Below are 13,696 nucleotides of genomic sequence, written 5' to 3' on the forward strand. Positions count from 1 at the left end.
TAGAAATTGTACATTTCACTATTAATTTATTATCTATTTTTATTAAATTTATTTATTATTATATTTGCTATGCTTACTATACATATAGAATATCTTTTAATTGTTTGATTCTTAGTCAAATAGGTTCCAATTAAGACTCGTGCATATAGAATAGCTAAAACTCTTCCATAAAAAAAAATCATTACACATTTCATATTCGTCATTGCCTATCTCTATTATAATATCACTAAACATCTCTGCTGGTCCTTTATTCTGACTGCTCATTCCAAATATAAAACTCATTGCCCATTTTCATTACAAAATCATTGCCCTTCTCTGTTGAAGAAATATTTTATTAAAACATTCATTAAATATCTCCTTTAAAACTTCATTATAATTCATTCCTATTTCAATTAATAAATAATTAGCTATCTGTATGAAACCTTTGCTCCACTAAACATTCGCTGTCCATCTAGTATATGTCATTATCCATCTCTATTAAAAAAACTCATTAACCCATCTCGATATTTCTTCACTATACCTTTGCTCCATCAAAATTGTATTGTCACCTTCTACGAAAAATTCATGATTACCCATTTCAATTAAACCTATGTTCCATGTGGGCGGGGGCCCTAGCTCGGTTGGTTAAATCTTCCTTATTGTAGGGGGTTGGTGGCGCCAGTACTACGGTCATGTTAAAAAGTTTACCCGGCGCATTTTTAAAAAAAATAAAATAAACCTATGTTCCATAAAAAATTCATCGCTCATTTTCATTAGCCGTCTCAATTAGATCTTTGTTCCTATTTCATGTAAAACTCATTATCCATTTGCAAATGAAGTAAAAGCATGCTCATATCTATAGAGTGGCTTACAAAGTTTACAGTCCTTTTGATACAGATATAAAATATCAACATGGTTGATAAAGTATAACATCCTGCTTCATGAACAACTCCTATTTGCAGAGAGAATAGGTATCCATCATTTTCATCTTTCTTTTTTCCTTTTATCAAAAAAATAGGTATATATATATATTTTATATTATTTGCTCATCACGTTGGAGCAACAGCAGTGTGTCTGAAAAATAATCAAGTAATATATAACATAAATATTAGGAAGAAATTTGTATCTAGCAGAAGCTTGCAGACTTGAAGGATAAAGGATAGAGAAACGTATTGGAGTATGTAAAACGAATAATTTGACTGCTCTTGAGAGGCTTTCCGCCATTAACGAGACAATCGTCATATTTGAGTCGTCTGAAGACGTTGGGATTCACCATTTTGGCGGAAGCAAACCAGCCACAGTGCACATGAATATGAGAAGGAGAACAGCCAGACATGCACGTATTCACGATCTGCACTATGAATTCAGGTATGCCGGGAGTTGAAATCGAGCTCTGTGAAATGCTTATGTCTTTGTTCGTGCACGCTCCTGATCAATTGCAACAGCAGATTAAAGATTGAATCTTTGTTACAGTTCATATTGTTTTTTTGAATTTAATGCGAGTTTTTTTTTTTCACTCATCTAATTTTGGAATAGATGACAGAAGAGTCATGTTAGATCAATTATGCTTTTTAATTTTCAGAAATACTACATAAACATACTTTATACAATGAATAATAATATATAAATAAAACTATAACTTGGTCGTGAAGCTTTTGAATTCATCCATTTAAATAGAAAACTAAAAAAGTTAGAAAGATCATATTTTACAATAAAAACAGATTTTCAAACATAATTAGGAAAATGGATTGGAAGTTTTGAGATCAAACAGTGTAGAAAATGTTAACATCAAAACATCCATTTCAATACAGTGACGCCAAATTATAACAAGTGATATATATTATCATAATAATAAATTTAAACAAAATTAGGAAAATGGATTGGAAGTTTTGAGATCAAACAGTGTAGAAAATGTTAACATCAAAACATCCATTTCAATACAGTGACGCCAAATTATAACAAGTGATATATATTATCATAATAATAAATTTAAACAAAATTAAGAATTGGGTTAATGCTTTTGGATAAACAGTGTACAGATCCTAAACATCAATTCATTCATCTTGAATTAGTTATTAGATTGCTTTAAAAAAAACATATTTCACAATGACAAATGGATTTTAAATAAAATAAAAAATTGAATTCAAAGCTTTTGAATAAATTAATGTAGAGATCTTTAACATCATCTCATCCATCCCGATACAACAACTCCAAAAGACAAAGAATAAAAAATGAATTTGAGGCGAAACTAAAAGTTGGGTTTGGAGCTTTGAATATCAGTCGAAGGAACTTTTTCCCCATCCTTTCAATATAATAAAGGCTAAAGAATAATTTTGATGATGGATTCCAAAAGATAATTCCATGTTCAAAAGTCAATAGTAATAATTTTGGAAGTTAGTATAATGGAAAAGATAAATGCACAAAGGGTCAAAGACAAGTGGTAATATGATAATGGATGGAAAAAGGAAAATGCTCTGCAATGGTCAAGGAGGGTCAGGGACAACTTTGAAAGTGGTGAAATAATAATATCTTCTTAAAAATTCATTATCCCAAGAAACAGTTTTGACAATCCTCCTATCATATAATAACTCTGAAACTGGTGAAATAATAATAACTTGTATCTTCTTAAAAATTCATTCTCCCAAGAAACAACTTTAACAATCCTCCTATCATATAATAGTCACTCAATTTGGCAAATGTTAAAAACAGTACCTATTGTCTTATGAATCGACACATCCATCTCTCAATATGACCAAAACAGCAGTAGACAGTTTAATACAAAAGCTTGAAACACAAATTTAGTAAGCCATAAACACAAATTTGGTAAGCTATAAACTTCAAACAGCATTTTTTTCAGTCACCCATGGCCTCTAAAACTGGGAATTGTGAAAGGAAAACTATACCGGAGACTTTGAGTCTTCTATTTCTGAATACTGGTTGCAAACCCACTTTTTCCCACTTTTCCATTTTGTCTGAGACGTTGTAATTGAGGACATTAACGTTGTAGTAGTCTCCTATGTGAACAGTTCCTGCAGATGCCCAAAAAGAATGGTCACTACGTAATCAAGAAGGAATCTTGTTGTCATTTCATTTATTGCATTTGAGAGCATTTAAAACAGTCATGACTAAAACACCATTCTTTTGTATTAGGGTACTGCTGAAATGATATGACAGGATTGCAGAAACAGTTAGGTTAGCACGATATTCTCGAGGATGGAATGTCGGCAGAATTTTAGTGCCTAAAGTGACAATAAGAATCTCATTGCTAACCAAGAAAGAAAAATATATGTTTGCATCATTGAAATCAACAAAGATGATTCTTCATTCAGCACCATAACTAACTATCCTTTCATGGCTGACTTGGGCATTGCTCATTCTTGTGAAAGCAGTTGAATGAAATTGATGGATGTGGATAGAGGAGATATGAAAAGGAGAAGAGTATATCTACATTTCCAAAAAAATCCGTTTTTGATTTTGTTTTTTCACAGATCTCTATGTAGTTTTTCCTTTCATTCCAATCCAAGTTAAACTTCTGTGTTCACAAATCCTACCTTCTCATGTTTATCTCTGTAAATCCCGCCTTCTCATGTGCCTCTATTGCTGGCTAGACTATCATCAGTGGTTTGAGGTTTTGAAAGCTCTGCAACCCATTTAGATGATCACCCATTTCATTAAACTGTGATTAGAAGCCCATATACAGGAGGTTAACTGAGGTTTAATTTGTCTTTCATTCATTTATACACAAATCAGTCTCTAGCAATTAGAGATTAGGAATTGCAAACCATTACGGAGATCATATAAATGCATGATTTCCCAACACAAACAATCTGGAAAACATGATTTGAATCAACAACAATCATCCATTACCCATTACATTAATCTCTCATTATTAGCCCAACTTCAGAAACACTCCCAACTGGAGGAGCGCTTTAGTATCTCTCTTATTGCATTCATGCACAAATTTCAGTCTTTAGCAATTAGAAATCAGCAATTGCAAAAGTCCAGCAGGTCATAAAGAGGAATGATTTCCCAGCAAAAACAATGGGAAACTATTGAAATAGAGATTATCTATTGGGTATTGATGCTAGACCAACACTAGCTCAACAATAATCAAGCTCACCCATTACCCATTTTGTTGCACTATCTGAATGTTAATGGTATTCCATTGATAGAAGTATTCTGACAGAAAACAAAATTCTCATAAATCTTTTCTCCATTCTTGCACATAATATGGTCTCTAGCAACTACAAAACAGCATTGAAATGCTCTTGCAGGCCATATAAATGCACCATTTCTCAATCAAACAATATCAAAAGCAAGTATTGAATAGTTGGTACGAGTTTTTTTACAGTTCATTAAGTAAACATTAACAAGCATTGAATAGATGGTATGAATTTTTCGCGGTTAATGAAATAAATGTATACAACCATTGAATGCACAGCAGTAATCTGTTGGGTATTAACATACAACCAGCACAATGCATTATTCTCATTTAGCATTGTTCACTAACAGCATAGAATTTCCTGAATCCATAATAATGTAATGAAATTTCTACATCAAATTGTAGAACATATTCCATGATTGATCGCCAATAAGATGATTTTCTTTATAACATGAAATTTTCAGCCTACAATACTAATGTAATAAGAATCTTGGATTTTGATTCATTATCAAAGTGGTTTTCTTTCCTGATTCAAACTCATCCTGATCATTCATCATATAATATGATGCAAAACAATCACACAGACAAAATTCAGAACTATAATGACATTATCATCACTCATTTCAAATCCGAACAAGAGCAGAGTGGACAAGAAAACCCAATAATAACCATTTCAATCCCTACCAAATTGAGAAAAAAAACACAATTCTTTCATTTTTTTCAAACCTGTATCCAACTTGAGCACTCCGACACATAGAACCCAGAGCAAGACGAGCATAACGAGAAGAATCCACGACATGTTGGGCTTCATGCAAATCTTCCTGCAAACAACAAAATGTCGACTTTCACTCTTGTTCTTCATCATAAACACAATCCCTGATCTCAAAATCCGTTCTTTTATCTTGTCACAGAGGATTTTGAATCATACAATAACAATATAATAATCCCCCCACAAACAACTTCGACAGAGCGCCGAAAATGGTACGACAAGGACACCACAAAAGGTGTGTGCATATAATTATTTAATTCATATTGAAAACACCCCCACTTTTTATAACAAAGACAATGGTCAAAAACTCCAGAGCTTTCTTGCAGGGCAATTAAATGCAAAAGAGGCCATTGGGGGACTTCAAGAACTTACAATCCGAGCCGTCCCTGTCGGCGCATGTGGGCCGACCGATCTCGCCACGTGGCAGTGATACGGAGGCTCCTGGATGACGTGGCCTACACGTGTGAGAGGAGAGAGAAAGTTCGTGCACACGAGTTAAAGGCCCGAAAGGTACAGTTTGCCGCATGCTTATATGATACTGGCAACAGGCATTTATATTTTTGTCCTTATAATTTTTCATTGAAAACGGGCATTTACTTTTTGTCCGGTCATTGTTATTGTTTTTCTTTGGGTTTTGTTAATCGGTGACCGTGAAAATGGAGTGCGGTAACCGGCGCCGCCACTTGTGAGTGCAATTGATGTGTCCCTCTCATTGTTTTTAATGCGGGTCTGTTGATGGGGGCGTTGCAGGGTTCTCTCTTGTGACCTCTCTGCCACTTCATTAATGGCGCCATGTGCACTTGTGCGGCAACTTGGGGGTGAGTTTTTAAGGTATATATATAAGTGGTATTCTTGATATTTGAAGAAGAGTGTTTTGTGTGAGATTGCTTTTTATGTGGTTTCTTTGATGGGTGCATCATTGTGCTTGTAAGGTGTTTGGTTGGGTGTTTGTTTCAATTGGGTTGTAAGGTACATGTGAATAGTATTGTTGATTTGTTTTTTATAAGAGGTATTTGTGTGAGATTGCTTTTTATATGCATAGGGTTCATGATTGTGTTGGTGAGATATTTGATTGGTTTCTTTTGACCTAAGATTATATAATAGTAATGTAGTGTTTTCTTTAATGGGTTTATGATTGTGTCTGTACTATATTTGATTGAGTTTAGGTGTAGGTTTATGACTGTGTATTTAACATATTTGATTGGGTTTAGGTTTATGATTGTGTATAGAACATTTTTGATTGGGTTTAAGTCTATAGTTGTGCTTGTAAGATGTTTGATGGGTTTGTTTAGGGCCCGTTTGGTGAGCGGAATAGGAAAACGTATTTTGGAATACGTATTTCAAAAATTGTGAATTCTTTGTTTGGATGCACCAACTAAGCAAAAATGGAATACGTATTTTATTTTTGGCCCAAAAATGGGGTTTTGCAATTTCACCAAAATAAGTGGTATTGGAATACGTATTCCTATTCCATTTTTTTAAATTTTAGAAAACATAAATTTTTGGGTCTACGAATTTCCATCAAATATTGGCTGAACCAAACGGAGAACAGGAATACGTTCTATTCCATAATACATATTCCGAAATATGTATTCCAGAATACGTATTCCTATTCCGCTCACCAAACGGGCCCTTAGTTAGTTGACTCCAGGACAGAATTGTCATGAGAGATGGGTATGAAACATGGGTGGATGAGGTTTGTAATATATTTGATTAGGTCTAGGTCTTTGATTTTGTTTTTAATAGTTTGATATTAGATAATAGTTATGTATTGTTTTATTTAATGGGTTCATGATTGTGTTTGTACCATACTTGATTAGGTAAAGGCCTATGATTCTGTTCTAGGTCTATGGTTGTGTTTGTAAGATATTTGATTGGATTTATTTTAATAGAGTTAATTGACTTGAGGAAAGAATTGACATGAGAGATGAGTATGAAAAATGGGTCACTGAGGTTAATAAGATACTTTATTGGGTCTAGATCTTCGATTGTGTTTGTAAGGTATTTGATTGGGCTTGTTTCATTGTTGTAAGGTATATAGGAATATTATTCTTGATATTCTAGAACATAATGACATTATGATTGTGTTTCTACCATACTTGATTTGGTGTGGGTGTGGTTGTGTTTGTAGAATATTTGATGGGTTTGTTTTAATAGAGTTATTTGACTTAAAGAAAGAAATGTCATGAAAGATGGGTATGGAACGTAGGTCAGTGAGGTTTGTAAGACATTTGATTGGGTATAGGTCTTTGATTGTATTTTTAATAGTTTGATATTAGATAATATGTAATCTGTTTCTAGATTTGATTGTGTGTATAAGTTTTAGCATCAACGTTTCGGATCACACTCTATGATCCATCATCAGGATGAGAGAATGCAAGAATAGAATGGTAAAATATGCAGACTAAGCCTTACTCATGTAGAAAAATAGAAGGGTAAGGTAAGCACACAAATCAAGGAGCTTAAGGAAAATGTCAAAAGACTAAAAACCAAATAAAACAAATAAAGGACATAAATTCAAAATTATGTTATAACAAAGATATAAAAGTATATAAGTTATAGTAAAGAAACAATGTTAAAGAAATAAGGTATGTGGTTGATATGTATATGATCTACAATCTAAAACTAATTGTGTGTGTGTGTGTGTGCACATGTGTATATGTATATGTGTATGTATACATATATATGTATGTATACAGATATATGTATGCACACACACACACACATATATATGTATGTATGTATATATATGTATATGTATATATGTATACATATATATATGTATGTATATATATATACACACACATATATACATATATACATATATGTATATAGAAGAGGTTATATACTTTAATTTAGAACTTCAATAATTGCAAGTTCTAAATAAAGAAAGTGTTAAGTTGGAGACTTGCATATGTAAGTTTGAATAAAGAATATGTGATTAAGGAAGCTATGTTCTTTATTTAGAACTTACATTTATAAAGACTATAATATATAAGAGGCTATATGCTTAATTTAGAACATGTGTGTGTGCATGTGCGTGTGCGGGCGTACATATATACATATGTGTGTGTGTGTGTGTGTGTGTGTGTGTGTGTGTACATATATATGTGTGTGTGTGTGTGTGTGTGTGTGTGTGTGTGCACATGTATACATATGTGTATATATGTATATATGTATACGCGCGCGCACGTGTGCACACACACACACACATAAGCAAGAAAAATGTATAGAAGAGTGTATATGTGTATGTGAGAGGTTTGTGCGTGTGTGTATAGCCTATATATTATTAAAAATTTATTTTTTAAAATATTATTATTTACTATTATTATTATTTATAAAAAAAAAATTTAGGGATTTCAAAGCTTATCATAAATACTTTATATTCATGTGAGTTAATCCATAGCTAGTCTCCTTTATTTATATATTAAAGTTTTAAGAACTTAACACTTTCTTTATTTAGAACTTGCAGTTATTAAAGTTCTAAATTGGAGGTACTGCTCAATTTCCCCACCTTGTGGTGGCACTAGTTGGTCCCCAGCTTCTCCTCCTAGCCCTCAGAGAGTGGTTTCTAGGAAGTGGCCTTTTTGCCTGGAATTGGCTATCTCACCTCCGCAACCCAATCCGAATGATGCTGACTAGGCCCTTGATGTTGCCAATGATGGCTGGATTGTTCCCAGCCCGCCTGTCAATCCCAAGGATGACTGGGGATTTCATGATCGAGATGAACCACCCCCCTCAGCTGGTGCTGCTTTAGCTGCTTGAGGGTTGCATTATATGTTTTTTTTAATGAATAGTTTTTTATTATGACTTCAGCCATGTGAACTCTCGCAGGGTGATCTTGTATCCCCCATGCCTTTGTTGTGAATTGTGATCTTAGTATATTATTTATTAATAGAAAAGGACTATTGTAGATATTAGTTTTCCACAATCCATAGGAAATATTTGCTATATTATTTCTAGGTAGATTGTGTGATAATTTTTGCATCAACGTTTTAGATCACACTCTATAATCCATCATTAGGATGAAAGAGCTAAAGGAGAAATGTGGTAAGATTGCAGACCCAAGGTGGATAAAAAGTGAGGGAGGGGGGGGGGGGGGGGGGGGGCACAATAGTCGAGGAGAGTTTTGAGGTTTGGTAGCAAGGTGAATCAAGGAAGGATCACAGGTATAGGAAGAAAAATGAAAAGATAAATCAAAATATGCAAAGAACTAAGCAAAAAATAAGGAAACAAACTTACTCATGAAAATAAAATAAAGATAAAAATAGCATATATATATATATATATATATATATATATATATATATATATATATATATATATATATATATATATATATATATATATATATATAAGGAGGGTATCCCGAAAAGTAGAAAAAGAAAAAGATTAGAAATAGTAATAATGCTACTATATGTGTGTGTGCGTGTGCGCGCGCGCACATATATATGTGTATGCATATGCACAGACACACACACACACACACACACACATATGTGTGTGTATGCATATGTATGTATGTATGTATGTATGTATGTATGTATGTATCTGCGCACACATACACACACACACACACACACACACACACACATTCAATTTTTTAATTTTTTTTAATATTTAATATTTATTATTATTATTATTATTTTGTTAGGGATTTTATAGCTTATCATAAATACTCATTGTGTGTATATATAGCTTTAACTAGTTTTAGGTTGTAGATCAAATGCATATCAACTACATACCTTATTCCTTTAAATAACATTGTTTCTTTACTGTAACTTATATACTTTTATCTCTTTGTTATAACATAAATTTGAATTTATGTCATTTATTTGTTTTTTAAGTTTTTTGACCTTTTCCTCAGGCTCCTCAATTTGTGTGCTTACCTTACCCTTTTTTTCTACATGAGAAAGGCTTAGTTTGCATATTTTACTATTCTATTCTTGCATTCTTTCATCTTGATGTGGGTCACAAAGTGTGATCCAAAACATTGATGCTAAAAAGTATACACAATCAAATCTAGAAACAAATTACATGTAAAAATGGATTGTGAAAACTTGATAAAATTTATTAGTTAATAGTTATGTATTATTTTGTTTAATGGGTGCAAGATTGTGTTTGTACCATACTTGATTGGGTTTTAGGCTTATGATTGTGTTTGTAAGACATTTGATTGGGACTAGGTTTATGGATGTGTTTGTAAGATATTTGATTGGGTTTATTTTAATAGAATTAGTTGGGTTGAGGAAAGAATTGTTAGTAGAAATGTTTATGAAACATGGGTCAATGAGGTTTATAAGATATTTGATTGGGTCTAGGTCTTTGATTGTGTTTGTGAGATATTTGATTGGTTTGTTTCAAATGGTTTGTAAGGTAAATAGGGATATTATTCTTGATATTTGAATAAGAGGTTTTTGTGTGAGATGTTTTATTTGATAGGGTCCATGATTTGTCTTGATGAGGTATTGGGTTTATTTTAATTTTAAATAATAGTTATAGATATTATTATTCTCTTTGATGGGTTCATGATTGTGTTTGTACCATATTTGATTGGGTTTATTTTTTAATAGATTTATTTGACTAGAGGAAAGAATTCTCATGAGATATTCTTATAAAGCATGCGTTAATGAGTTTGAATAAAAAATGATACACTAGAATCCCAATTGAAATATTATAAGTTTACTTGTTAAAAATATCTCCTACTTATCTATCTAAATGAAAAGATTTAGTGTCCATGTTTAAGTATATGTTTAAAGTTATTTGTATAACTAAGTTGGTCTAATGGTGGATAACTTTTACTCTTCAAAGAGAGTAAAAGGTATATATAAATAGTGTTCTTAATATTTGAGTAAGAGGCATTTGTGTGAGTTTTTTTTATAAGTTTTCTTATAGGGTTCATGATTGTGGTGGTTAGATATTTGATTTGATGGTGGTGAGATATTTGATTTGATGGGATTCATGATTGTGTTGGTGAGGGATTTGATTGGGTCTGTCTTGATTAAATATTTTAATATTAGATAATTGATATTTTTGTATTGTTATTTTAATGGGTTTATTATTGTGTTTGTACCATATTTGGTTAGATTTAGGTCTCTTTGTAAAATATTTGATTGGGTCTAGGTCTATAGTTGTGTTGTACAATATTTGTTTGGGTTTATTTGATAGAGTTATTTGACTTGAGGACAGAATTATCATTCTAGATGGGTTTGAAACATGGGTCAATGAGGTTTGTAAGATATTGATTGGTTCTAGGTCTATGATTATGTTTGCAAAATATTTGTAAGAGTTTATTTAATAGAGATGATTGATTGAAGGAAAGAATTCTCAAGAGAGATGATAGGTATGGAACATGGGCCAATAAGGTTTGTAAAATACTTGATTGCTTCGAGGTCTATGATTATGCTTGTAAGATACTTAATTGATTTTTGTAAATAGATTTATTTGATTAGAGGAAAGAATTATCATGAGAGATGGGTATGGAATATGGTCAATGAGTTTAACTCAAAAACTATATATTTGAATCATATAAAAAGTATTATAATTTGACTTGTTGTAGAAAAATCTCCTACTTATATATTTTAATGAAAACAAATATATTGTTGATGTTTGAATATATGTTCATTAAAGCTAGTAGTACAATTAAGTTGGTCTAATGATAGAGAAATTTTACTCTTCAAAGAGAGATCACAATTTCAAAGTTGGCATAGAGTAAGATATGTATGCCTTGTTTGTAACATAGATAGGTTCCTCCTACATAGAGTAGGGTGCAGTCCCATATTTATAAGGCATTTGAAGGCCCAAGAACATATTATCTTATGTTTTATAAGGCTTTTGAAGACCAAGGAATAGATTGTTTTCTATCATGGACTATAAAAGGATCTATTTTTATTTCCATTTATGTTTCTAATTGAAAGTCCACTAAAATATTTGGTATGTACCAATAGTTGTTTGCTTGTATACCACTAGCTAAAAACTATTTAATTGGAGGAGTTGTGCAACTTCATTAGTAAACATAACACATGATTATTGAAATACTTTTGTATAGGTATTGGTCTTAGAATACATGTTTAAGTTGGTCAGGTTGTGGATAATTTGTATTCTTGAAAGAGAGCTCATTAGTTCAAATCTTGTGGATAAGGCATGTGTACCTCATTTGTAGCTTAGTTTGGTGTCTTAATCTTTGAGTATAGAATATACCTTAAAACATATTGTATCTGTAGACTTTAAAAGCTCACCAAAATATTGATATGTACCAATAATTGTCCACTTATATAGCACTAGCTAAAGATATATCATTTGAATAAGAGTTGTACAACTTTATTGGTACCCCTAGTACACCAATACAAACTAGACCCCAAAAACTCATTTATATCTTGGACTATAAAAGAACCCATTTTCACTTATATTAATGCGTGCTAATTAAAAACCCACTCAAATTTTCAACATGTACCTTGATAGTTTTCCATATGTATACCACTAGTGAAAAAAAGTATTTGATTGGAGTTGTGCAACTTTATGGAAACACATTATTACTAAAATACATGTGTACATAGGTATTGGTCATAATATTTATTAGTATTGTGGATTATAAAAAAACTATTTTCATTTTCATTTTCATTATTGTGTTCTAATTAAAATCTTACTAAGAATATTGACAATAATCAATAGCTGTCCACTTGTATGCTACTAGCTAAAAAATATATTTGATTGGAGGAGTTGTGCAACTTTATTAGCAACCATAATGCAAGATAATTATAATTTTGTGTACAGGTATCGGTAAAATCATTTATGAGAGGAATGTGTATTGGATGAAATGTGAAAAAACATATGGTGGTCATGGAAAACAATTAATGGAGGAATTGAGAATATGTATCAAGTTTCGTCTTAAAGTGACCATTTTTCACTTTAGTTGGGTGCCTCTTATATGGAGTAGATGGAAGTCCCATATATTACACTTGAGTCATATGTAGAATCAACAAATGTCTACTATTGTGGATTATAGAAGGATCCATTTCCATTTTCATCAATATATGTTAATTAAAAGCCCAGTAAATAATTTAACATGTAGGTCAATAGTTGTCCACTTGTATACAACTAGCTAAAAATGTAATTGATTGGAGGCATTGTACAATTTAATTATTACTAATAAAGGTGTGTATTGGTTAAAACATTGATAGAGGAATATGTACTTAAATTATTCATGCACATTTTTGTGGTGATCAAAGAAAAAAATTAATGGAGTGATAGAGAATATGTATTAAACATCACCTTAAAATGAACATTTTGACCTTTGTATGCATGATGAGTCCTCTTATATTCATCTTAACTATCCAAAATCCAAAATAATTGGTATAAACCATAAATATGGATATGAAGGTACCAAAGAAAAATCATTTAACTCTTACAAGAGGTAAGATATGTACACATTACTTGTAGTATAGTTAGGGGGTAGAAGCAAGAAGTTGGGTCTCAAATCCACGGAAGTCCGTGGGGTGAGATCATAATCTTTTAGAAATGGGTGAGACACCCATATTAGGTTCAGATGCCCAATCCAAATTTCAAAAAATGGGCACTCATTTTATTAAAATCGGGTGCCCGTTTCTGAAAAAATGAAAATTTTGGTTTTAAAAAAAAATGGGTACTTGTTTTTCAAAAATTGGGTACCCATTTTTAATTTATTTTTAAACAAGTGCTCTTTTTTTTAAATTTTAATTTTTTATAAAATGGGTGCATGTTTAAAAAAAAAATTTGATTTTTTTTGGGATTTAAAATGCATTTTAAAC

At 31.7% G+C, this 13,696-nt stretch overlaps 1 protein-coding gene across 1 annotated transcript; it reads right to left on the reverse strand.

Annotated features, from left to right (window-relative positions):
* Positions 1-818: 818 nt before the first annotated feature.
* Positions 819-5,165, reverse strand: LOC149561402 (protein TAPETUM DETERMINANT 1-like). The gene is made up of 3 exons (XM_089823779.1): positions 4,868-5,165; positions 2,883-3,008; positions 819-1,407 (listed from the first exon to the last, which is right to left on the reverse strand). The coding sequence occupies exons 1-3, from the start codon at positions 5,004-5,006 to the stop codon at positions 1,106-1,108; spliced, it is 567 nt and encodes a 188-aa protein (XP_089679905.1). The 5' UTR covers positions 5,007-5,165; the 3' UTR covers positions 819-1,105.
* Positions 5,166-13,696: the final 8,531 nt, after the last annotated feature.

Source organism: Cupressus sempervirens, chromosome 4 (assembly GCF_028749045.1).
Source record: "Cupressus sempervirens isolate cs-2001-9-10 chromosome 4, ASM2874904v1, whole genome shotgun sequence".
In the NCBI taxonomy this organism is placed as follows: domain Eukaryota; kingdom Viridiplantae; phylum Streptophyta; class Pinopsida; order Cupressales; family Cupressaceae; genus Cupressus; species Cupressus sempervirens.